Raw genomic sequence first — 26,060 nt, 5'->3', positions numbered from 1 at the left:
GCCTGATGCAGGTTTTTTCTGTACATCAGTGTTTTTGACACCACAGCCTGTTGCTGCATATAATAAAACAGAAATCAGAAAGAGCAACCAGAATACACACCCAAAGGCAAAAAACCCTTGGCTTAAAGAAGGTGCTGCCGGGCCCTCGGGGGAAGGCTGGCAGCGGGGCTCCAAGGGGGGAAACGCCTGCCCTGGCTGGGGAGAAACACAACACAAAGAAAAAACGAACCAACAAAAAAAACTCACCCAAGGCTCCCGCTGCGGAGCGGGGAGAGCCAGAAATCCCCCGATTGTCCCGACCTCAGTCCTGTTAGCACCTGTACAATAAAACTGTACCGGCCCCGAGGCAGAGCAGCCCGCCCGCTGCCGCACAGAACGCTGCTCCCGGGAGCCCGGCGGGGCGCGGCGGCTCCTGCCGGGGCACAGAGCCTGCGGCGGGGCACAAGCTGCCGAAGCGGGGGACGCGCTGGGGACCGCGGGCTGCGCCTGCCCGGGCGGCACCGCCGGGCACAGGGAGCAGCAGCACGGATGAGATGGAGGAGGAGCACGGGAGGGGATGGAGCAGTGGGGCTGGCTCCCGGCTGGGGCTGAGCGCTGGCAGCGGGAGCCAGCTCCATAGCCAAAGGGAGGGGCTGTCCCCTGGCTTGTTGCCGGGGAGGGACGCGAGCCCCTGAGCCTGGCTGGCCTCGGGGCACGCTGGAGAGGGGCGGGGGATGGCCTCATCCCACAGCCCGGAGCTCACCATCACAGTGATACAGACTCAGCAAAAACAAAGAAAACATTACAAATTAAATACTAATTAAATAAATACTATGGAAGACATTGGGAGGGGGAGGGCAAACGGAGAGGCGCAGTTCCGTAGGGTCCGGCGGGGAGGGGCGGCGGCTCCCACCCCTCGCTGAGCCCCGTGCAGGGAGCTCCATCTCCCACCGGAGCTGGACGAGGCGGCGGCGGCAGCACCGCCACTGCTCGTGGGCGGGGGACCTCGGGAATGCCTTGGAGGCGAGGGTCCTCCCTCCCCAGCTGGCGGAGACCCTGAGGAGAGGAGGAGCGGCTGCTCAAAGACTCGGGTCCCTGCTGCTGGCGCTGAGAGAGAGCTGCTTCCCCTTGGTCCTTATTATTGCCTCGTGATGCCGGGAGTGGCCTGTCCCCGTCAGCTGCTCCAGGCCTGGTACTCCACCGCCGAGCCCAGCAGCTGCAGCAGCTCGGGCTCGTAGTGCACCAGCTCCACAGTCTCTGCCGTGCCCGGCGCCAGCTCGGGGCTTGCTGGCACCTCCTCCTGTGCCAGCACCTGGCTGAGGGACACCTGGCGCTGGAACTCTGCCCGGGGCAGCGTGGCCACCTCGAAGTGCGGGAAGCGGGCCTGGAATATGCGGGAGGACAGCTTCAGCCGCTTGAGCACATCAGAGAACAGGAACCAGTTGCAGGGCCTGCAAAGATGGCAAGAGCAGAGTGGTTATAGGGGTGGAGGGGGCTGCAGGCACGGTGCCCTCCCCCCTGCCTCCTCCTGGCATGCTGGCCCTCCCCTCTGGCCCTGGCACTGTTCTCCATGTGCTGCTTCCCTCAGGAGCCCACGGACTGCGGCTTGATCACGGCCTCACACGTCACAGCTTTTAAAAAACTCACAGCCAGACAGGGACACCGTGTGAAAGTCCTGCCTTCAACAAGGTCCTGGCAGCTTCCCTGCCAGCAATAAGCCACATGGTCAGGAAATGGAGCTACTGGTGTGGTTTATTGCTGGAGGGCATGCTGCATGTGTCCCTCTGCATGGGCAAACACTGGCAGGCACAGAAATTTGCTGCAGAGGAGTGGTGCTTTGGTTGATGCCTCTTCCAAGTCACCCTTCTGCCCCAGCAACACCCACTGTGTCACAGGGGGTGCAGGTGGGAGTGCTGTTCCAGTGCTGGGACTGATTTAGCCATGATGGAAAGGAAACAATCTCAGAGCCATAAGTGTGAGCTGCTGCTGAAGAAACATGGGTAGAACTAGCAGGATCAAAGGAATGAGAGAGGGGAGCTTCCTGACAGGCACAACACAGGGACAGGATGTGCCTGGCCATAGAGGGTGGGGGGAGCCCTGATGAGGCTTCCCTACTCCCTGAGAACATTCCACGCTGTGCCAAGCCAGGCACTGCTTCCCCAACTTCCCCAGTGCCACAGTCACAACTTCCCTCTGCTGTCTAGAGCAGCTGTGCCTGCCCCATCCCTGGAAGTATCCAAGGCCAGCTTGGATGAGGCTTGGAGCACCCTGGTCTAGTGGAAACTGTCCCTGCCCATGGCAGGAGGGTGGAATGGGATGAGCTGTAAGGCCCTTCCCAACACAAACCATTCTGGGATTCTGTGGTGATTCTATGAAAAAAAACACCTGAGATACATGGGCAGCTATTAACCCCACTGGAACAACCAATCTGCTGGGGCTGCAGCCACCTGTGGTCCCACTCAGAGCTCCAGGAAAAGGCACTCACCCCCGGGAGACGGACACTTGGAGGTTGTAGCTGGGAAGCAGCGGCTTGTCTGAGAACTCAAACATGAAGTTATCTGCTTCTTGCTCCTCTTCCTCCTGGTCTGAGCTCCCTGGAGGGTTGAGCAGCAGGTCGCAGCCGATGCTGTCCTTCCCCTCTGCAACAGGACAGAGGTTGGCACTGCTTGGTCACACACCAGTCTGTGCTGGCACTCCCTGGCCACTGCCACAACCCCACAGACACCTGCCCACAACATTCCTGCAGCCATGTGAGAATGGCACCCCTCCTGCTCCCCTCCAGCCCCTCATCCCAGAGGAAGATGGAGCAAGTGCTGGCCAGGTGAGGTGGGGAGAACATCCTGAGTCATGGCAGGAATCTCAGGTGTGCTCTGGTCCCACAGGTAGGGCAGGGCACAGCCTGCACCATCAGCCACCCCACTGGTAGACCCCAGACTCTCTCCAAAATGACCTTGGGCCCTCTCCCATGCCAGCACAGATATCCTCAGCCTGGAAGAGCCTGGAACAGTGAGGAGGGAGGTGGATGTAGAGAGAGGCTTTGCCTGCACAGGCCCTACCAAGGAAGGCACAGTGAGCACTCTGCTCCTCAAGAGCTTCTCCACCCAGATCCCACCCTCAGAACCTCTGGCAGGTGATCCAGGGGGAGCCAGCACCCGTCTCAGTGGGGACAGCAAGGCTGTGCCACCAGAGGCTAATCCAACCAAGCAACAAGCATGAGGGGAAATTTAAGGTGGATATACAGAAGTTCTTCCCTGTGAGAGTGGTAAGGCCCTGGCACAGGGCTCAAGAAGCTGTGGCTGCCCCATCCCTGAAGAGTCCAAGGCCAGGTTGGATGGGGCTCGGAGCAACCTGGGATAGTGGAAGGTGTCCCTGTTCATGGTAGAAGAGTGGAATAAGATGGTCTTTAAGGTCTTTCCAACTCAAACCAATGCATGATTTCATGACTTAGAGAATTTGCCTGAGTGTTCCAGAAGGCATCTGAGTTCCAGCAGGATCTGTGTCCAGAGGGGATGGAGAACAGCAGGCTGGATCCAAAGCCATTTAATAACAGGTAATTTTCCTATTTACCAATCTGCAAAGCTCCTGTTGAAGAGAAGCTTGCTGCCTGGATTTTATTATGAAGAGGTGTGAATAGTCTTAAGTTTGCAGAGTGGTGTTGTCCCACTGAGATAACACAGGAGAACTCCAAAAACTTCCAGATAAGACAGTTTAGATTCTACAGAGAGCAGTGAGACCCAATGTGTCCCTAAGCAAATAAACCAATCATGCAGAAGTTCAACCCCATACACAAGAGAAAAGGCTGAAAAAAAGAAAATCTTCTGGTGTACTGCACAAGGAAGTTTCACACACCCAGCTGCTCACCCAGCACGAGTAGGATTCCAGCTGAGGAAAACAGTAGATGACAGGGGACACTAGCTCAGGCAGGGTCTTGGGGAAAGCCAGTTATTTCCTAGTGCTGCCAAGGGAAAAAAATCCCTAAGAAAGAGGGTGTTGAAATTGTCCAAATGTGCGGTAGAATAGGACAAAAATAAGTGATGTGATTATTGATCCAATGTTGCTGCTGGCAAAGCTCAGATGCCATCACTGAAAAACCTCAGATATCCTGAGCAACTCAGAAAAAAGTAATTAAATGCATTTAATGTGGCAAAAATAGGGCTCACTGTCTATCCTAAAAGCTCAGTCCTGTCCATCTGCCTGTGCAAAGGCTGGGACAAGGACAGGAACATTCTGTACCACTGAGGGAGACAATCAGGCACAACAATGCCTGTCCCAGGTGGAGACAAACCCCAGACTGGGACTTTGTGTCTGGAACTCCAGCAGCACCAAACGCAGGACACTGATGACTTTTCCACACCTCAGATATCCCACACCCTGGCTTCCTTCATTATCCTCCTGCCCCCAGAGAGTTGCAGACCTCAAGGAAAATGTGGACAGCATTCCTGCCTCAAAGAATAGGAACAGTTCAAGCAGGGCTTGGGATTTCTCCTGTATCCTGAGGGACATACAGTGCTTCAGCTGCTGGAGCTGATGGAAAGACAGATTTTAAAGGACTGATCCACGGGAGGAGGAGAGTTGTTTGCTGCCTGTGATGATTGAGAGCAGCTCCGTTATTCCAGAGCAGAACCAGGTACTTCCCTGCCCTGGGCTGTACCTGTTCCAGATAACCTGAGGTGACTGCTGAGGTACCTGAGCCAGAAAGGGACATTGCAGGACACACAGTAAACAGGCTGTAAAGAAACCATCCCATGTCTCAGGCTTGGGCACCCTGGTTTTTCTGCGGCTCTGGCAGTGTCCAGCAGCAGTGCCTGGCACAGCACAGGTGACACGGGGCTGGCACCACAGCTGCTGCTGCTGTAAACTGATCCCAGGAGGATGGGGAGGAGGGTCCCTTCCTGTGCCTGCTGGAAACACACCTGGCAGGGTAAGGGATCACTTCTCAGCTGGGTTAGCTCCTGCCTTGCCAGGCATCCTCCCAAAGTCAACACTGGGAATGTCCCGTGGATAGGGCAGCAGGAAATCAGTGATAAATCAAAAGGGGTAGTATCTTTAAAAATATCACAAAGAACAGCTATTTTTCTTCGTAAAGGCTTGTGACAGCTTTGAGAGTGAGAAATTCTGAAGAAAGAGGCTGAGATTTGAACTGTTCCTTGGCAGGGCTGAGGTGCAGCAGCCTACAAACAGTGCTCTCAGGAGTGCAGAATTTTTCGTGTTCTGGAATGGAAAGACATCAGGGTCCTCCAAGGACAAGTCCTCTTCCAAGAGCACCCTCCTGAATGTATCAGATTTGGTTTTGTTTCTGGAAGGATGTTGGAACAACTGGAGGTGAACAACTACAATCAACAAGCAGCCTCTCAGCCAGCATAAATGCTGCAAATCCTTACAGAGGGCTCGGGAGCACTAAACTTGGAAGGGGCTGGAGGGATTCCAGTGTGCCCATGCCAGATCAAGAACACCTTCCATTGTAACCACAGTTTTAAAGAAGTGACAGCAGTCAGCCCTTCACTAGGAAAAATGCCTGGTGTTGTAAAAACAGGATCAACATCTCCCCTCCAAAGCAGGGGAGAGGGACAGGCAGCCCTGGGAACCTCAAAGTTCAAGACTTCTACACCTTGAAGGAATGAGTATGTCCTTCACCTTCCTTGGTGACCAGTTAGCAGGGGAGCAACAAGAACTGCTGCAAGAATGACATGCTTGGGATCGACAACCAAAGACCCTCAGGAATCAGCACTCGAAGGGATGCACATACTCAAGCTGAAGTCCCTCCCAGGAGCAACTCCCAGCATGTATCACCAGGGCAAGGTCTCAACCCAAAGCATGAGTAGAGAGGAATGTGGCCAAACCCGAGGGAATGACGTGTTTTCCACAGCACCACCTCCTGCTCTGCTGCCACCAACCCAGCCCGCGCTGCACTCACCGAGCACAGAGCTGCTGTAGAAATCCCAGGCTGTCCGAGGGTCTCCGTCACTGCGGCCCTGCAGATCTGACAGGTAATCTAGAGAGAGAAAATTGAGAGGGTTAACGACTCAAAGCATCATCCCGATGTGCACATCCACACATCCAGGGGGAACTGCTTCACCCCTGATGCTTTTCCCACTTGGGCATTATGGCAAAAGCTGAAGCACAGCTGCAGGAAGGGTGTCACCACTCAGGAGTGGACATCACCCCAGGCCCCCAACCAGGAAATGGGAGCTGAAAAGGGAAAACAACAGACAGTGTGAAGTGGCTTAGAAAGATTCATAGAACAGTCCTGAGCTCCAAATCACTATCCCCAAAACTTGTGTGAGTAGTTGACTCTGGAGGAGCTCACACAGCAGTGGGCAAAGAGACTTTTTTCATCACTGGAGATTTTCTGTCTTGTCTCTGTCTGGGAGCCACCTCTGGCTATCCCTTCCTTGCTTTTGTGGAGAAGCCACAACACTCGTCTTGCATGTACACAAATGGCACCAAGCACAGCCACAGGGATCCAAACTGGCCTTTTCTGCCAGCAGCAGTATTTGGGCAGGGCTCTTTTGCCATAGAAGGCAGCATCATTTGGCAACAAAAATCTGGGTTCAGCAGTAGAACCAGGGACTGTGGAACAGCATCTCCAAGCAGAGCACTGTCTTTAGTTGTTTGACCACAGTGCAGCCATCCCCTTCCACACTGAAACTGAGTTTTATCTTATATAAGAAACACATACAATTCTATAATTAAAGTTTGGATAGTAAAAACATGCTTGTGTGACAGGACAGAGCTAAATACTGAATAATTTTCTGCTCAGGCCCTTTCACACCCAGATTTGGCTCTGTATGCTGCCAGAGGGGAAGGTCTGGAGCACTGTGACCCCAGGTCTGGCACCTACCACAGAGGAAGTGCTTCATCACATCGCTGGTGGCCAACTTCACTGCTGTTTGCCCAGAGTATGTGGCCAGAGTGGGATCAGCACCATAGGAAAGGAGAAGCCACATGGTTTCCAGGTTGTCATTTGCTACTGCATCATGGATAGGCCTGCAAGGGAAAGGGACCAGTTTGCTAAGGAAATGCTCTGGTTTGGGTTAAGATCAATTTAGTGATGACCAGCCTGAAGAACCCACTCTGCTCCCTGCCCCACGCTGTGCTGACTCACCTGGTGCCATCCTGGGCGCTGCAGTTGACGTTGGCGCCGTGCTGGAGCAGAATGTGCAGGATGTCAATCCAGCCGCGTGCACAGGCCTCATGCAGGGCTGTGTATCCTGCATTGTCATGGTGGTTCACGTCACTGCTCTTCTTCTGCAGGCAGTACAGCACCACGTCCTGCACAGCAACAGCACAACTGTGACAACCAGCCCGGGTGGGGCAGCAGGGGCACACGCAGGAGGGCACAGGACTCACCTTGTAGCCCAGGCGAGCTGCTCGCTGCAGGAGTGTCTCCCCCGCGTTCTTGTTCACAATCAGCCGCCGAGCTCCGGGGGGAACATTCTGGGCTGCAGGCAGCTCAGGGGAGCTCCCCGGGCTGGCCCGATGGGACTTACAAAGTGTCCACAAGTCCTGGGGCTTCTTCGGAGAGCACATTTTGGGCTGGTTGCAGCAGCCTTTCCCCTGGGAAAGAAAGGAATACAACTCCTTGGCACATGTGGCCATGACTCATGGGAGCCTTCTTTTGCCCTCATCTGTTCAAGTCATACCTTCCCCTCATCACAGATCCCTGCCAGGTGTTTGGTTTTACATTTGCGTTTTCCTGATGGTTTCTCTAGCTCTTCTTGGACAGGAGAGGTGTCGGAGTGCTCCAGGAAGAAGCCATTCCGAAAGTCCGTGCGTCCTTGAGATTTCCGGGGGGATGGGGATAGCCTGCTCCTCAGCTGCAGCTCTGTGCCTTTGCCCTTCCCAGACTCCTTCTGCTTCCGGTGCCTGCAATCTAAAGGAGAAATGTGAATGAGCGTGGAGCTTCTGCAGGTACCCCACTGAAGGTCACCCAGGCCTCTGCCACCAAGCAAGACAAACTGCCCATCTCTGGGAGCTGCACAGAAATCAGAGAAGTTGTGGCTGTACCATCCCTGGAAGTGTTCAGGGCCAGGTTGGACAGGGCTTAGAGCACCCTGAGATAGTGGAAGGTGTCCCTGCCCATGGCAGGCAGCTCACTGGATGAGCTTTAAAGTCTCTTCCAACCCAAACCTTTCTGGGGTTCCATGATTCTAAATCCAGCCCCGGGGCAGGGGCACTGCAGGAAGGAGAAGCAGAGAGAACACACAGATTCTCCCATCTGGGATGGACTCAGCATGTTCATGGGACACACAAGAAAAGATGGGAGCAGGATTCATTGGGATATGTCTTAAAGGGGCAGGAGCTGTCTGTGAACATTCAGAGCTTGCTGCCTAAACATAGCAGGCCTGATTTTCCCTCTTACATCTTCCCCTGAAGTTAAGGAGCACATTTAAGTTTTCATTAACACGCATCCAGTTAGGAAGCACCAGGATTCCTCAAGGGAAATCCAGCCTTGTCTTCCCTGAATGGAGGAATCCTGCTCACCCAATCCTGCAGCACGAGACTTACAGGCACTCCATGAAATGAGTAAGAGATCAGTTAAAAAGAGACAGAGGAAAGGACTTTACACAGCAGGGAGAGAACTTCAGGACTCTACTGCCACTGGAGGTGGCTCCAGGCCACAGCTTCTGAATCCAAACTACAGCAGGTCCCCTACCTGAGGGCTGAGTAAGCAGCCCCTGAGGGAAGCTGAACAGACAGACAGACACTCTTAACAAATGTAGTAAAGCTGCTGGCAAACCCTCCTGAATGCCATCGCAAAACTCCTTCGAGGCTCCTGTCCTGAACAGGAGGCATCCCGAGAGTGCCCGAGTGGCTGAGACACGGGGAAGCTGACTTGAAACTTTGTTTCTGGTCTTATATAGGTCTGCAGACACACAGGATAGTGTAACGCCGTGCTGGAGCAGATACCAGCTGCTGGGAGGACAGCAGCCACCTCCCCACAGCATCTCAGCAGCACCCGAGGAGTGCCAGTCTGCGCTCCAATGGGGCAGAAGGCAACAGGGCTGTGGCCACTTCATGCCCTCCAAGAGCACAGCCCAAGCATGCAGAAGGCCGGCACAAGTGCTGCCCATGATAGCTTTCCTCCTGAAATCACCTGTGTGACTCTGGACTACGAGCCACAGCCAAGCTCCAGCACACACCAAGCCACCACGCACAGCTGGACATGTCCCACAGCCTTGACTGTCCCTGCACAGGGAGAGGGGACCGCAGAGACTGCTGCCCTCAAAGACGTGCTCATCATGGATTTGGGTTTCACGGAGGGTCTGCCAGTGGCAGAGGAAAGTGCAGGAGCAGTGGCAGAGCAAAGGTGGGCACAGGCAGGCACGTGTTCCTCCTCATGCCTACAAACCACAGAGGGGGATCCCCCATCACTGCACCCTCCTTGCTAATCCTCTTGCCCTTGTGCTCCCTGGTGCAAGTCTTCAAGTGGCCCTCACAGAGCAAGACAAAACCAAGAGCAGCCTAGTTGGATTGGGATAGTTCCACATCCTCCTTGCATTAGCACAGATTGCTGAGCATGGCTCCCAGGGACCCTACTTGTCCAGAAATATTTCACTGTGCTACCTCATCCCATTCTTGTTTTCCCACGCCCTCTGTCTTAATCCAAGGGTAAAATCAGTGTCTAATTAGCCACATAAATTGCTGTTTACTGCTCTGGAATTTACTGTAAATGTTTTTAAAAGAAGAGCTGATCAATTGAAGCAGCCCATGCTACAGCCACCAAGTCATTAAAAGTGAGGGAGTTTCATCATTACAAAAAAAATAATGAAAACCAAATCCCCCCAAAAATTCCATACATAACAAAACAAAAAATTCTCATGCTGGTCCCCAGTTTAGTACCCAAACCCCCTTCCCAGGTTGTACCTGCTTTGGATTTCCGCCTCCGGTGGGGATATCCCACTTGCTCCTCCTCCCGCTCAGTCAAGTATTCCCCTGTCTGGTATTTCCGATTTTTCTGCCGTCTCCTTTTCTTCCTTTTGATGTGGCCATCCTCCTCCTCCTCCTCGTTGGGCTCCCACACCTGCCTGGGTGATTCTGCTCTCCAGGGCAGCTCCCGGCTCCTCCTCGTGTGACAGCTGCTCCTCTCAGACACAGACCTGTCCCTGTCCCTGTCCCTGCGGCTGTGGCAGCGGGATGTCCTGTGGGATTTGCGTAGCTTGCGATGTTTCAAGGATGTCTCCTCCTCCGCCTCCTCCTCCTCCTCCTCCTCCTCCTCTTCTTCTTCCTGATCCTCCTCAAGCAATGGTAAAATCTCCTGACCACTCACATCACACTCTCCTGTCACACCAGCAGAAGAGCCAGCAATGCTTCCTGCAAAAAAGTGAGATTTCTAGCTGACAAAAAAGCCAAGAGGATCCACAAGGCAAAGCCTCAAAGCAGGACAAAATGCAGGGACAAGGTGACGTGAAAAGGGAATGCTCCCAGTCCAACCAGGACTGTCACCAGGAGCCTGGGCACCAGCTCACCCGACTGACTGCGCGTCCGGCTGCTCAGCACCACCGGAATGAAATCCCGGAAGTTGTTCTTGGGCTTCTTCTCCAAGTAACCTGTGAGGAAAATGGAGCCATGAAAAATGGATCACAGAGCTGGGATGTGGGAAGGGCAGTGCAGTGTCACCATAGCAGGGGCTGCTGTGATGGCCCCAGGCTTTAAATGAATGGAGGTTGGTTTAGATTGGACATAGGGAAGAAGTTTTTGAAAATGAGGGTACTAAAACACTGGCACAGGCTCTCCAGAGAGGTGGGGGATGTGCTATCCCTGGAAACATCTAAGGGCAGGCTCGAACAGGAGCAACCTGGTCTAGTGGAAGCTGTCCCTGCCCATGGCAGCAGGGTGGAACAAGATGAGCTTTAAGGTTCCTCCCAACCTCCTCCATTCTGGGAGTCTGGTCATGCTGCAGCTCTATTTTGGATCCCAACCAAGCTCCAGAGGCCATTTGGCTTCAGGAATACAGCAGTTTGGCCCCTAGGGCAGCCTTATCCTGCAGGAACCCACTGCCATTCCCAAGAGTACCTTCCTCGTGGCTGTCTCCGTGGTGAGCCGGAGATGGGCACTCTGTCTTCGCTGGCCTCCTACGCTTGCGCTTTACCCCAAGGCTGTTGTGATCCGTGATGGCACCTGGGCCTCCTCGGCCTCCCCGGCCTTCCTGCTTGCCGAGCTCATGTGGATTGCTGTGGTGTTTCTGCCACTGTGAAAGGAGGACATGAGCTGAAGCTGGAGCTTCCCATTGACTGAGCAGCACAAAAAAGACTGATTACACTGGTCCCCTCCAGCTTTTTTGACAATCCAGACACATTTTTGCCCTGGACAACCTGCAGCACAGGTCCGTTCCCCCACAACCAGGCAATGCCCAGGAGCACAGGTAGAAAGCCCTGTGCCTTCAGCTGTCCCCCCATGAGAGCTCCCTCCTCTCCCCTGACCCAGCAGTCCTAGCCCATCCCATGCACCTTCCGGCCATGCACGCTCCGGCTTCCCGACTTGCTTGGGGACTCCTCGCTGTCCTGCCCTTGGCACTTCAGTCTCTTGTGGCTCTGCCTGGTGTCCCCATTATGCTGCCGCTTGGCCTTGCAGCGTGTGCCACCCTCCTGCTTGATTTGCCCCGTTCCTTTAAGCTTGGCCTCAGCAAAGGCCTGGGGAGCCGCCCCGGCCCGCAGGCAGGTCACCGAGGGAAAGGACACATCACACTCCACTCGTTCCTTCTTGACCCTGCACAGATCCACCTGCTGTGCACACGGGAGGGGCTCCGTGGCCGCCGGCTCCTGGGAGCCCTTGCAGCCCAGCTCCTTGCGCTGCCCATCCGTGGGCACCTCCGGCACCATCCGCAGGCCCTGCTGCCCGGCCGCTGGCAGGTCATGTGACAAATACGCTGCTAACACTTGGTTTTTGGGTTTTGCATCTGGCTGTTTGAGGCTACAGCTCCCCTGGGGAGCCTCAGTCTGTGCATTGCTCTCCCGACTGGAGTCAGCCTCTGGCTGAGTGCACTCCTGACTCTTCGGAGCGTTGTCCGGCTTCCCCTTTCCCCCTTTCCCATCCAAAGCGCTGGTATGGAAAGCTGGACCTGCCTCCGGTGGTGCTGGGTTGGCTGGCTCCTCGCAGGGCTTGGGCAGGGCCTGGCAGCTCTTGCTCTTGGCCGCAGCATCTTGTTCGCCCTCCGGCAGGCTCTGGGCAGCCGCGCTGGGCTCGGCGGGCTGCACGCTCGGGAATGCCGGCAGCTTGCCTGCCCCGGCCGTTTTGCAGGGGCTGCTCTGGTTCAGGGGCAGCTGTCCTGCCGTGGGGATGCCGATGGAAAGCAGCGGGGTTTGATGGTACGGAGACCAGCCCAGAGGCAGAAGTTGAGGATTGGAAGGTTTTCCATTGATGGGGCATCGTGGGTACACACTTCCCTGGACAGGATTCCAGGTGGCGATGTCCTTGGACTGACACAAAGGAGCTCCTGGAGCAACTCTACCATGAAGAAGTCTCCTGGCAGGATCCTGCTGTCCTTCCGTGCCAACCTGGTTGGCTTTCTTCCCACAGGGAACGCCGGCACTGCGGGGCTCGCCCTGGTCAATGATGGAGATGGGCTCCTGCTTTGGCAGGTGGCGTGGGTCCCTGCTGAGGCTCACGCCGACATCCTTGCTGAGCAGCAGCGAGGCCGGCACCGGGTTGGCGACACCAACGTAAGTGCCGGGAATGGTGCTGATGAGTGTGGTGTTCTTCACCCAGGAGCCCTGCTCGCCGTTGCGCAGGACCTCGGGAAAGATGACCAGGGGTGGGGTGGTGCCGAGGCACGAGGTGACGCTGCTGCCCGTGGCCTGTGCCGCGCGCTGGGACTTGGAGAGGACGGTGGTGAGCAGCGCTTTGCCGCTGGTGTGCACGGGGGTGAGGATGGGCATGGGAGGGGTCTTGCGCTGGCTGGGTGGAGGCAGTTTCTGGCGGTTGGACTTGGAGGAGAGATCAAGAGGCATCTCACTGCACTCCGGGGACGAGACCATCTCACGCTCTAGCTGGGGCGGGGACTTCAGAGGAGACAGGGAAGTGGCAGCCCCTGGTGCATGTGGCTCGGCAGCTGCCGGGGCTCTGGCCTGCACAGCCGTGCCAGAGGAGGGAGCAGTGCTCCCACCTGGTGCTGGTGCTGCCGGCAGAGCCTGGCTGGAGGGCAGGGCCAGGCCGCTGCTGGACAGGGAAGTGCTCTCAGCAGCAGCCTGGGCACTACTTCCACCTGAGGGTGGGGGACAGCTGAGCTGATTCACCTCCACAGACACCACTTTGGCATCTGAAGCCAAGGGCCTGGTGACAGAGAAGGTGTAGGGGTAGGAACGCAGCTCTGGGGAAGCGATAATGCCCGGTAGGCAACGCTCATTCAGGTAGGAAGGCAGGACAGGGAAGGTGAGTGTGGAGGAGACCCCCAGAGTGGCTGGGAGCGTGGCCACGCTGAGCGGCTGCCCGCAGCTGGGAGGGGGGATGTACACCAGTGACTGGCTCGGGCTCAGCACAGCCCCAGCCTGGAAGGGCAGGGGCAGCTTTTGCATAGCAGGGGCCTGAGAGGGGGGAAAGCAAACCCTGTTCAATGTGAAGGTGGCGGGACTAGAGGCAGAGGTGTTGCAGTTGGAGACAACCACAGACAATGTCCCTTCTGCCAGCACGCCTGGCCCTTGTGCTGCAGTGCTTGGGGGGGTTTTCTCCTTCCCAGCAGGCTCACTCTCTGGAGCCACAGAGCCGGCTGGGGCAGCATCAGCCTGCTTGTCGCTGGGAGGATCTGCTGGTGTCCAGGCAGCATCAGCACCACTGCTCTCCTGCTCCACAGCTCTGGGGGCCTCTGGCTCCTGCCCTCTGCCATCCCCCTGACCTGCCAGAGGGCCCAGGGCGTCATCTGTCACAGTCTTTCCCACACACTCCAGGTTTGGGTTGCAATCAGGTGGCTGCTCCTCCAGTTTGGGTCCAAGCTTTTCCTCCACCTTGCCATCAGTATTCAGCCCCTGGGCACTGCTGCCACCACCGCTGACTGCTGTGAGCTCCACCTGCAGCAAAAAGGGAGAAGGTGTTCCTGGGAGCTTTGCAAGGGCCACCCAGGGAAGCAGGAAGGATCTGCCCACCCCAGACACAGAGGAAAAAGCAGCAAACAGCTCTGCCCAAAGGAGAACATGGCTTTGCCTCACTGTGTATCTCTCAAAAAGAAGCCAATGAATCCACTAGGGAAAATGCTCCTGCTTGGCCTATTCCGCCAGGGAATGGCCTTCTTGGACTCAGCTGAGCAGGCAAAGAACTCACCTCGGAAAGGCTGCTGCTGACACAAAACTCTTGAGACCCCAAGTGCTGGGAGCTGCTAGTTTTTGACTCCTCATCAGAAATGGGGGCTCTCCTAGGTGAAGAAGAAAACACAGCATTACAAAACCCCAAAATACCCTCCCAGAATCCCACCCCTCCCTGTCCCCATGTGGGACAGTGGAGCAGCTGTACACCTTCCTTACCTGTGGCCACCCAGCCTCATCATGGGCCAGCTCAGCCTTTCCCAGTGTCACAGCCTGGTGCCACACGCCTATTCCTGTCCCCTCCATTTCCCATTCTGTCCCACCACACCTTTCCATCTTCCCCTGAGTCTCATCCTGCTTGTCTTTTCCCCAACAGGCACCTCCTCATTCCTTCTGTTTCCTCCCTGTCTTGGGACCCCCAGCCCAGCCTAGCTGCCAGTGGGGACCTTCCTCTGGTGCCAAAGCTCTGTGGGCTCAGAAAGCCTGGACAGGAGCAGTGGGCATTCATAGTCACCCCAATGTGCCATGTCTTGCTGGCCAGTGTGTCTGGACCTTTCATCTCTGGAATGTGATTCCTCAGTGGAAACAAATTCCTTGTTGTTCCTTGACAAGGACTGTCACCTCTTTGGGACACTCCTTCCCTGGTGGTATTCACCAAGACAGCATTTCCCCAGTGTTTTGCTTGGGACAAGCTGCTAGTGCCAGCACAAAACAGATCAAGTTTGGATTCTGTTGATGATATAATTTCAGCCAGATTTGCTTCCTATATCCTGGGCTTTCACAGTACTCACAGACACAGAACTGTGGGCACACAATTTGTTTTCAGACTCAGTACCTGCAGTGCTGGGGCCCTGTTACATACCCCTAGCACCAGGACCTCATTCTGGGCTGCCTCAGCCCTAGGACTCCGCTGGGTATCCCCAGTGCCAGGAACATTCTCTGCACCCTTTGCAGTAGGACCCTGCTCAGTTCCCCCAGTGCCAGGAACCTGCTCTGCATGCTCAGCCCCAGGACGCTGCTCTGTACCCCTACTGCTGGGACCCTGCTTGGGGCTGTCTGCGTGCCACCCCCACCGACCTTCGGGTCAGTGACAGCCCGGTCGGTCCCTCCAGGGGCTCCCGCGTCCTCGGGGCTCCCCGGCCCGGCCGTCACAAGCCGCGGGGCGGGGACGGCAGCCGGGGCCAAGCTGCCTCAGCCGGCGGAGGGGGTGAGCGGCCCGAGGAACCGGAGCGGGCCGAGAGGCTGGAGCGGGCTGAGGGACCGGAGCGGGCCGAGGGACCGGAGCGGGCTGAGGGGCTGGAGCGGGCCAAGGGACCGGGGCGGGCGGGGTGCCGGGGTCGCGGGGCCGGAGCGGGTCGCGGGGCCGGGGAGGGCGGGGTGCCGGGGTCGCGGGGCCGGGGCGGGTCGCGGGGCCGGGGCGGGTCGCGGGGCCGGGGCGGGTCGCGGGGCCGGGGCGGGCGGGGTGCCGGGGTCGCGGGGCCGGGGCGGGTCGCGGGGCCGGGGCGGTCGGGGTGCCGGGGTCGCGGGGCCGGGGCGGTCGGGGTGCCGGGGTCGCGGGGCCGGGGCGGTCGGGGTGCCGGGGTCGCGGGGCCGGGGCGGGCGGGGTGCCGGGGTCGCGGGGCCGGGGCGGGCCGAGGGGCTGGGGTCGCGGGGCCGGCGCGGAGCGGGGCCGCGGCCGGGCGCAAGGGGGAGCCCGAGCGCAGCCGCCCGGCCCCGCGGGGCCCGCCCGAGCGCGGCGCTCCCGGCGCTTCCCGGAGATTCGCGGCGCTTCCCGGTCCGGAGCTCGCTCGCCCGCCGCTCCCCGCACGGCCGGCGGGACGCCCTGCCCGGCTCCTCTCGCCTGCCCCGGAGCAGCCCTGAGGGCGGTGCGCGGTGTCCCTGCCGGGGCTCCTCCCGCGGCAGTGCGCGATGCCTCCGCACAGACGGGGCCCAAGGAATGAGATGAAGATCGGGGACGAGAGAGCGCCCGGGCGCAGTCCCCCGGCCTGCCCAAACAGCTCAAAATTTGACGCCCATTGTAAGCTCGGAGCAGCGCCGAGAGGCTCGGCGGGTATCGCCATCGCAGCCCTTATCTGCGGGACACAGAGCGCCCGGCGGTGCTGCGGGCGGCAGATCGGCTCTGCCCGAGCCAGACCCGGGGCTCGTCCCTGCCCACTGCTGCTGCACCGGCCTCAAGGGACGCCCGCCAGAACCCTCGGCACCCGCGGCCAGCGATGACAGCCACACGCTGCCTCTGTGCACATTAAACTTCCCTGGCTTTGGCAAACGCGTGAGACAGACACGGTGGTATTGAGGAAGCCACAGACTAGTCCGTTCTGAGAATAAGACCCCGAACTATGGGAATGAACAGGCGATGCAAAGCAACAGAGCTTGGCTTGATCGATCCTACCTCCCAGCCACTAATCCTCCCTAATCTCCTGTTTGGTGGCAAGTCACAACCCTCCCATCTGATCATCTGGTTAGCACAAACCCTCCTGGGTCACCAAAAGCTTTTAGTTCAAGCTCTTTCCCTTCCTTGGCCATTGAGAGCACAGATCTGTTGAAACCAATAGCACATGCAGACAAGTTGGCCTTGTCAGCATCAAAGCTGTGGAGGTAACATAACCACACATGGGCAACAGATCCTCTGCCACTCCTCCAGCACACTCCTCGCTGGAGCAGGGGATGTGGGGACCCTCCTGGAATGCCAACATATCCAATACATCCAAATGTGGGCTCATTTGCACTTCGGGCCATTTTAGACCCCAGTGAAAAGGGGTTGAGTCAGCAGCAGCTCCCTAAGTGGCTCTCTCATGCCTGCTTTCCCCTGGCCGCCACCCACGCACCTCACCTCTCCTCGTTGAGGCCACACATGCGAATCCGCTCTGTGCTGGTCCAGTTGTGCACCCCGCTGTAGAGAGGTGCTGTAGAGATCATGACAGCTACTCCTCACCCTCCAGGATCTGCTGGGGCTCCAGGGACCACTCTGCCTGCAAAAGGGAAACAGAAGGTTGGGAACTCTCCTTGGGATAATCGATTCAACTGCCCTTTGAGAAAACTCATCCCCAGCTTTGCTGCCAGGCAGATGGGGAACAATGCCCCGGGATGCCACAGGTCTGGAAGAGAGCGAGGAGGAATCAGCAGTGCCTTTGGACAGAAACCACCCTCCACTCATCCTCTCCTTAAACAGTGTTACTGCCACTGGCTACCACGAGAGTTTCACACAAGTGTCTTCACACACACATCCCTTGAAACAATCCCCCACTTCTCCCTCCAGAGGAACCTCCAGCACTAGAAGATGCCAAGAAGGTGATGGTCATTTACAGCACTGAAACTTCAAGGCTGCACAAGACTCTCCTAAAGCAGCCCATGGCAGGTCCTAGGGGCAAAGGCTCAAACAAGGAGGGTCTCTCCACAGCTGAAGGCTCCTGCAGGGAGCAGAGGTTTGCCAGTGGTGCTGCCAAGGGTTTATCCCCTCCTTCTATGAGGAAGGTGCAGGTTTTCTTTGGAGTTATGGGTGGAAAACATGAGGGAATCCAGAGATCCAGGAGCATCCATGAGGCACCGTCGGCTGGGTGGAGCTTTCAGGGGAGAGCGCTGCAGCCAATCGTGCAGCGCTGGGTGTTGGAGCATTGAGAAGCTCTGCTGCTCCAGGGAAAAGGCAGAGGAGGAAGAGAGGATCTCCTGTGCTAACAAGTGTACTCAGCCAAGCCAAGCAGGATTGACTGCAAAAGGGAGAGAGATGCTGTCAAGGAGGTCCAGGGAAATACTAAACCCTGAAGGTAAAGCAGGCACAGAGCCACGGCAACGCTGTCGGTGCAGCGGTGGGAGTGGGAATTAGCTGGAAGCAGCACGTGATCCCCAGTCTCTGTCGGTTGTCTTTTGCCTGACAAACTCCTGGCGACACCAGCTCCGCACGGGACGAGCAGCGGCTTGTGCCATGAAAGGAGCCACACAGGGACCTGCCAGCCACAGCTCAAGGGACGAGCCACGGGGCTGAGCGGCTCCTCCGAGCACAGCTGCTGCCGGGTGTCCTCGCTGCAGCCTGAACGTGCCGGTGGGGATCCGAGGAGGAGGAGGAAAAGGGGCCAGGCACACGGTAGAAACGGGGGCAAGGCAGCTGGTGTGCCAAAGAGAAACCGACGGACCCATCTGCACGTACGAGGGCACAAGTGCGCAAACAGTGCACGGAAATCAGAGGTCAGGGGAAGAGGGAAACCTGCTAAAAAACACACACTGTGAGACGGGAGAAATCCTCAGTAGCGATGGGGGAGACGGGCAGACGCCAAGGCAGAGAGCAGGTCATACCCAAAGAGACCGAGGTGGCTTGGAGCAGGAAGGGGAGGAGTCTTTCGATGCTTGGAGAGAAATGCAACATAAAGGAAATAGGGGAACAAACAATCTGCGGGGATTTCACCATCTTAGGCTAAACTGAAAGAAGGGGAGGAGGAACGTTCTGCCCCCAAGCACAGCAGCAGTACAGATGTTCCAGGAGGAATCAAAAGGGACCTTCTGTGCAACGGGGGAAGGGGATGCATGCGGCTGCACGACGTGGAGCTGGGGACAAGCAGAGATCAGGCGTGACCCCGGACTAGGTCTGCCAAGGGAGGAGTGATAACGGGGTGCTATGGGGAGCTGGAAGAAGCAGCACGTTTGGAGTGCTCAAGTAAGAGCTGCTCAAAAGGGCCGGAACGACGGCCACAGGAGGAGAGCTGGGAGGACACAGTGACAGAGATCAACACTGTTTCATGGATTCTTGGCCTCTATCCTCTACAGACGAAGTGGGACACATGCCAAAGACAGGCATTTCACAGGGAACGAAGAACAGAAAAGAAAAATAATTCAGATATGAACTCAGAGAAGGAATAAAACAGGGGACAAGCACCAGACATTGGGTTCAAGCACAAACCAGTGGAGCAACAGCATTCTGAAAAAGGCAGACCAGGAAGTTTATTGGGAAATGCAGGGATGAGCAGCATCCCGATGCAACACTGAACCACAGGGAGCAACTGCAGCCTCCCTGGGTGAGAGCACTCTTAGCCGAGTCGGCACAAGGAAAGTGAGCAGATCTCCCATCTACACTGGTGCAGTTGGAAGCAACATTAAAGGGATGTAATTAAACTCATAGGAAACCCTTGGAGAACACAACTAGGGCATGGCTTCACATGCCTGTCTTCGAGCAGAAGAAGCTGTTGAGAAACTGTTGAAGCCCTTCTCTCCCCTCACCCCTTCAGTCATGTCACTGAAACCCTGCAATATCCCAGCAAACCTGACCAGGGCGTTGAGCTCTGTTTAAAACACTTTTTTTCTTTTTTTTTTTTTTCCCTCCTGGCTGGACTGGTTTTAACCCATACCAGCTCCTAGATCAGCTTCACCAAGAGGGAGAGAGGGCAGAGCCTGGCACAGACTCTACTTAATCCACAACGTCTGCCAAAGGAAGTGTATATGAAACCACAGTCTTATTTTGATTTAGCTAAATAGGTGCTCGGCCAATTCTAATTAACGCCAAAGAAAACGAGTTTAGAATGAAGTAAGAACATCGAGGCATTCTGCGTGGGGAAGCTCATACGGTATTAAAGCTCCTTCACCTCCCGAAACAAAGCGTGTCCTAAGAACTGTGAGCAAGGAAGGTGCTGAACACGCTCACCTCCAACGACAAACCCTCTGAGAGGTTTGCAATGAAGTTACTATGGCGAATTAAAAGAAAAGAGGATTTTGTTCATTAAGGCAATACATCTCATCGTTTCGCAAAAGGAAACGATGCTGCTCCACAAACCCGCCTCTTCCAGGCTCTAGGAAAAGCAAAGCAGATGTTTTCCTTGCAGTGAAAGTGTGCAAGTGTGCTTTTACTCAGGTTAGTGATGACTTGGCTACCTATGGAAGCTCCTTTGGATTAGGTGAAGAAATTACTCTTCTAAAATAATGCTAAATAATAAAACAAGTTTCCAGAGATTAAGTTCTTCAGGAATGGACATTTTTAAACCATTATCTATTCACAAGTCCTCCTTGCAATGAAAGCCCAACAGCACCAAGACAACCATCATTTCAGGGCAGGCTGAGCAAAGGTTCCAGGACAAGCTCCACAAGCATTCACCTATCAGCTCCCACTGCTGACAAGAATTAAGCCCATGCCATCTCCATGCTGACCCCTGTTAAACCCTGTCTGTTCCCTGGCTCTTGGGGACCCCAACTTGAGTTGCCTGAAGTGAGGCTGCCTAATTGTTTCCCACAGCCCCTGACAGTCACACCTCCCACCCAGTGTTAATGCAGCGAAGGACTTGCAAAGTAGATTCTGAAGCCATCCCATTGCAAGCCACCCTCCTCTCCCAGTGACAGCAATTCCTTGGTCCAATCAGGTCCCCAGCCTGACAACTCTCAGCTCCTCAAGTACTCGCATTGGCAAACACGTAAAGCAACTTCTCGGGCTGGCACCAACCTGCCAGTCATGGATAGCCAAGGGTTTGCTTCTCACTGGGGAATTTGGTGCTGTTGGTGTTTGCCCTCACAGATGTTCCAACTACGTTGCCACCTGGTCTAACTCACTTTGATCAGATTACCCAGAGCCATGACCTCCTACAGCATCCACCTTATGGCACCTGTGGTGGAGTCAGGCCTACCAGTGTGGGAAGGGGGTTTTTCCCTGCTCCTCCCAGAGACAGCCTGTGCCAATCACTTCTCCACAGTGCAAACACATCCCTCTGTGAGACCATGCTGCCTTGATCCCCCACAAAAGGCTTTCCACTGTTTTCCTGCTCCATGCATTTCCAAGTACTGAAATCACTTGGATTTCAAGGCACTTACTCTTCCTCTCCTCCATGCCAACCCCAGCACATGAGCTACACACCAAGAGATGGACAGTGTCCCACTGCACCCTGCCTAGGCAGGTGGGAGCTGACAGGTACTGAAACACCAGCAGCCTCCCCAGCACAAGGATTCCCCTCTGCCTGCTCTGGCAGGCACATCATTCCCAACATAGGTGGGAGAGCACCAAGCAAAGACCCAACTGGCAGCAGCCTGCTCCACTGCTGGCAATGGGAGCTCAGACAATGGCACCAGAGCACCCAGGGAGCACATCAGCTTTGCCTTTCCCCCTGCATGTGTAGCAGCATGAGCTGATTCCAGGAATCCCAGTGTGGGTCACTTGGTGCAGCTCAGCTGCTCCAGAGACTCTACGGACACAGTAAATGCTGCCCAGTCAGTGGTGCCTCCATCCATGCTGGCATTGAGTGGGCCAGCAGCACAGAGGAAGGAAAAGGACTTCCCAGCCCTAAGGGAAGGCTACCACATCTCTCGGCAGCAGGAGATGGGAAGGATGCTCTGGTTGCCCTCCCACAGCACCATGTGGCTCCTGTGGCCAGGGGACACTGCGGAAGGCCGGGAGCAATGCACTTTGACCCTGGAAACACACCCGCGGGAGACACCTTTGAAACATTCATTCCCAGAGCAGCAAATCCTGCAAGGAAGGGGGTTTTATCCCCTGGATGGCTACAAAATATAAAGCGAGGTCAGCTGCGGGAAACCCGGGTGGGATTCAGCGCTCAGAGCACAGCTGGCCGCTTTGACAGGAGCGGGAGGAGCGGAATGCAGTGCAATGTGCCCTGCAGCTCTTCCTGGGGGTCAGCTGGGCCAGAAGGGAATGGTCTGCAGCGACAGGCAGGCCTCCTTCCCTTGTCATAGTTTGTTCACTTTGGCAATTCTTTGTTGCCATTAGTAACGCAAGCAAGGAATTCTACGTGTTCTGATATGGGATGGTCTGGTGTCCATCAGAGGCGCAGAGGGCCAGAGTGACCCCCCAGCACCTCAGCACCGAGCACCACTTTGGAAAACCTGGTGGAGTAAACCGATGGCAAAAAATTAAAAATTAAATCAAAAATCAAATCAAAAAACCTATGACGGCCCTATCACAGGACTCACAGCGAGCACGATATGCAATGAGGGAAAAATTTAAACAAGAAAACTAAAAAAAAGAGAACAGACTATTTTCTGTTATGTTACCACTCATGCAGAGGTCACAAACTGTAGGAGAATGGACTAGGAATGACTAAAGTGGTACAAAATCCAGCAAGGATGGGCCAGGCCGCCTCTGGGGCTGTCTGGGCAGAGCGGTGCCCGGCGAGGGCAGCCCCGAGCCGGGTTTGGTCCCCGCTGCCTGCACAGCCGCCCCGGCCGCTGCAGAGCTGAGCCAGGCTTTGCCTACACGCATTTGCCTAAGCTGATTTAAAGACACAGTAACACCACACGTAATTATAGATCCTCGGCACGATGAATTGGAAATAAAAAAGAAAAAATCCATCCCTATTTCAGGAAAAAAAATAAAAGTTTGCTGCACACTGGGCAGTGCTGTGATAATTGGTCCCAGCTGCTGGACAACTGGTGTCACTGAACCCTGGCTTGTCTGCAACAACCAGGCTGCCCCCACCAAAGCCCACAAATTTTTAAGGACTGAAAAAGAGCCATTAAGGGATGATAATATTCAAAAATGTATCTGACAAGGCGCACATCATCCAAAACCCCAAAAGCAGAGTGCAGCCTCCCATGCCTGGGAGCCAGACTGGTGCTCCAGAGCCCAGAGGTCCCAAAGGCAGCACTGAAGGCCAAACCCCGCTGGAGCCTGGGCTCTGACACCTGGAATGCACCTCCAGACCCGGGTGACAGCAACGCAGCCGGTGTCCTCGACTGGTGCCATGGAGCCTCCAGCCAGCGCTAGCACTGGGACCACCTAAACCCGAAGGGTGGCCGGGGCAATGGAAGCAGCACAGTGGAAAGGGGAGGGAAGGAAGGCAAGAGAAGGCAGGGAAGGGAAGGCTGCCACAGACAGGGCCAAAAAGATGCGGAGGAGCTGCGAAGGGCACGGGATGCACCGGCCCTGCCCTAGCACTCATCCCCAGACTCCAGGGGATGAGGGTGCCAGAGAGCGGATGCTCTGTGACAGGAGAAAGTCGCTTCGTCTCTATTTTAGCCTGACGGACCTTCTCCCGGTGCTCCTCTGAACCGGCCTCACCCAGGCTGGGATGAGGGGACCGATGTCGCTCGCCGAGGAGCCAGGACCCCTCCCGGTACCGGCACGCTACCGCGGGAGGGGTGGTTTCCTCCCCGTTGAGGGCGGCAGGAAGCGCCGCCTCCCTCGCCCGGTCCTGCCGCTGCCCGGCCATCACCGTGGGCACGGGCGGGGGACCGGCCGCCCCCGCCGCCCCGCCCCGGGCGTCGGGGGGCGTCGGCACGGAGCGGCACCGCCCCGGCCCCGGCCGCAGCCCGCCCCGGGTCCGGGTCCGCGGGGGTTCCCCGGCAAACCCCCCGCCCGAGGCGCGGCACGTCCCGCTCCCGAGCCCCGCGAGGCCACGGCACGGCCCACGGCCCCGCGCCGCCGCCGGGGCCCCGCGGGGCGGGCAGCCCCCCCTGCCCGGGACGCGGCGGCCTCGCTGCCGCTCCGGGGGCTTCGCCCCGCACCCCGCAGCCTCGCCGAGGGCTAGGCCCCGCCGTGCTGCCCCGCGCCCGCTCCCGCAGCCCCCGGCTCAACAGTTGCCCCCGGGGCCGCTCCCCGGCGGAGCGTCCCGCAGCCCCGGCAGCTGCGGCCGGGCCCCCGCGCTGCCGCACCGGGGCAGCCCCGGACATGGAGGTGGCGGCGACCGCGCTGCCCCCGGGGAGGGCTCTTCCGCCACCGCCCGGCACCCGGCCGGCCGGCACCCGCAGCCGAACCGGCCCCGGGCACGGCGGCGGCCGGGGCGGGCTCGGGCCACGCCGCCAAACTCCACGAGCGCCCGGCGCCGCCGTCCCACCGCCGCCCCGGGAGCGCCGCGCCGCGCGGCCGCCCCGCCCCGCCGCGGGACCCCCCGCACCGCCCCGGCAGCGGCAGGTGCCGCCGGTGCCGGAGCAGGAGCAGCCGTGCCGGGCAGGGCAGCGGCTCCGCCGCGCCGTCGCGGGGCGGGGAGCGGAGCCGTCGCCGCCGCCCGCTGCCCCCCGCCCGGCGCTGTCAGTGCCCGCCGCGCCCCCGCCGCTGTCCCGCCGCAGGACGTCGCCGGTCCCCCCCAGCCCGCACACCCCCCCCCGCGCCGCCCCACCGCCGCCCCCGGGGGTGTCCCGGGACCGTTTCCATGGAGATCCCGTCCGGACGGCCGGGAGGGGGGGTCGGGCCACCCGCTCCCCCCCGCCTGCCCCCGTGTGCCGTGGGTGCGGGGCGGCGCGGGCCCGGGGTGCCCGGGCAGCGGGGGCCGGGGTCCAGCGCGGGGCGGCGCGGGGCGGTGGGTACGCACCTGCTTCCCGAGGCGGGCGGGCGGCGGGGGGCGGCGGGCCGGGGCGGGCCCCTGCCCCGGGCGGCGGGTCGGACCCCGGGCGCTGCGAGCGGCGGTTCGGCGGCAGCGGCGGCGGCGGAGGAGACACTGGCAGCGGCAGCCGGAGTGTGAGGGCGAGAGCGAGCCGCGGCCGCGCGGGCTGCCGGGAGCCGTAGTCCGTCCGCCGGGGCCGGGAGCCGCCGAGCCGCCCCGCGGACTGCGGGTCCCGGCGTGCCGCGCGCCCCGGCCCGCGCGGGGGGGCCGGTCCGGAGAGGGAACGGGCGGGCGCGGGGAGGGAACGAGGGAGGGAGCGCGGGGAGAGAGGGAGGGGGCTCCGCGCCCGGCGCGGCCCCGGGAGGGGCGGGGGTCGGGAGGCCGCCGCGCCCGGGGTTCGGCACCGCACGGAGCGGAGTGGCTCGGCACGGGGGGAGCCCAACGCACACACGCCCCGCACACACACACACGCCCGCCCGACCCCGCGCCGGGGCACCGGCTCCCGCACCGGGGAGCGACGCTCGCTCCGCACCGGGGGGAGGAGAAGGATGGGAGGAGGAGGCGGCAGCGGGGGCGGGCGCTCGCTCCACGCCCGGGCAGCGCCGGGCGCCCGACAGCGGGCAGAGCCGGACGGGCAGCGCACGGCGAGCGCGGCGCACGCAGCCCCGTTGCCCGCAGTCCCGATGTCCCCAGCCCTAGAGTCTTCAGCCCCGGTCCCCGACGCCCCGCCGCCACCTCGCCCCGTTGCCCTCCGCCCGGTACTCCTTGCCCGGAGCCCACCGCCGGGCGCGGCCGCGGGAGGGTGGGTGTCCCCGGCCGCAGCGGGGCCGGCCGGTTGAGAGAACGCGGACCCGCCTGCCCAGCCCAGGTGGGCGTGTGGCCCCCACCCCGGCGACGCTGCCGCTGGGTGACCCCCCGGGCCCGCTCCCCCCTCCGGCTCGATGCCCCGCGGGGCGCGCAGCGCTGCGGGGCGGGGGTCGAGGCGCCTCCCCCGCGCCATGCGGGACATCGAGCGGCACGGCACGGTGCGGCGGCCGCAAGTTTGTCACCGGTCCCCGCCCGCGGCACTAGGGCCCGCAGGCCCGGAGGCCGCCGCACCCCCCGTGGTGCCCGGCCAGGCCCGCTCCGCACCGTCCCGCACCGCCCCGGCGCTGACAGCCTCGCCCGGCCCGGGGCCGCGCCGCCCCCGGCACCCGCACGGGCCTCGGAGACCGGCGGCCTCGCAGCGCCCTGGCGCGGCCCCGCCGTGCGGGCACCGGCTGCCCGGCCCGGCCCGGCCCTGCCCGGCCACGCCGCCCCGGGCTGTGCCGGGCCCCGCGCAGCACCGCCCCGTGCCCGCTCCTCTCCCGCGGCCCCTCGCCCTGGCCCCGCCGCCCCCCTCTGCCCGGCCCCCGCGTACCGGCAGCCGGGGGGGGGCCGCGGGGGTCCCTGCTCCTGCACGACCCGGCGGGGAGGGCGGGACCCGCCCCCCCGGCCCGCGGCGCGGGGGCTGCACGGGGACGGGCAGGACCGGCTGGTCCCGGGGCGGGGAGCGCGATGCCGCCGCGGCGTCCCCGTCCCTGCGCGGTGGCACCGCGCTCCGCCGTGGAGCGGCCCCGGGGGCGGG

The 26,060-nt window shown here is 59.2% G+C and overlaps 1 protein-coding gene across 3 annotated transcripts; it reads right to left on the bottom strand.

The window, feature by feature from the left end:
- On the bottom strand, positions 1-25,954 carry BCORL1 (BCL6 corepressor like 1). 3 transcript variants are annotated; one of them, XM_085570742.1, is made up of 14 exons: positions 25,854-25,954; positions 17,044-17,182; positions 14,233-14,323; positions 11,430-13,982; positions 10,996-11,170; positions 10,449-10,529; positions 9,847-10,293; positions 7,623-7,852; positions 7,330-7,536; positions 7,085-7,251; positions 6,821-6,966; positions 5,894-5,971; positions 2,465-2,618; positions 1-1,430 (listed from the first exon to the last, which is right to left on the bottom strand). In XM_085570742.1, the coding sequence occupies exons 2-14, from the start codon at positions 17,127-17,129 to the stop codon at positions 1,154-1,156; spliced, it is 4,692 nt and encodes a 1,563-aa protein (XP_085426868.1). In that variant the 5' UTR covers positions 17,130-17,182; positions 25,854-25,954; the 3' UTR covers positions 1-1,153. The 3 variants fall into 3 exon arrangements, with proteins under 3 accessions (XP_085426868.1, XP_021403491.3, XP_085426867.1); XM_021547816.4 differs by lacking the exon at positions 25,854-25,954 and adding an exon at positions 24,443-24,579; XM_085570741.1 differs by lacking the exon at positions 25,854-25,954 and having other exon boundaries at positions 17,039-23,225.
- Positions 25,955-26,060: the final 106 nt, after the last annotated feature.

Source organism: Lonchura striata, chromosome 4A (assembly GCF_050655825.1).
Source record: "Lonchura striata isolate lonStrDom1 chromosome 4A, ASM5065582v1, whole genome shotgun sequence".
Taxonomy (NCBI): Eukaryota; Metazoa; Chordata; class Aves; order Passeriformes; family Estrildidae; genus Lonchura; species Lonchura striata.
The sequence above is the reverse complement of the archived record's forward strand: the minus strand, read 5'-3'. Positions and strand labels throughout refer to the sequence as shown.

Excerpts from the sequence above, each read along its gene's own strand:
- BCORL1 (XM_085570741.1), bottom strand. The coding sequence starts at position 17,367 with ATGAGTGGAGGGTGGTTTCTGTCCAAAGGCACTGCTGATTCCTCCTCG. Across the intron at positions 7,252-7,329 it reads CAGCTCGCCTGGGCTACAAG|GACGTGGTGCTGTACTGCCT; the intron begins GTGAGTCCTGTG and ends GTTGCTGTGCAG. Across the intron at positions 6,967-7,084 it reads AGCGCCCAGGATGGCACCAG|GCCTATCCATGATGCAGTAG; the intron begins GTGAGTCAGCAC and ends TTTCCCTTGCAG.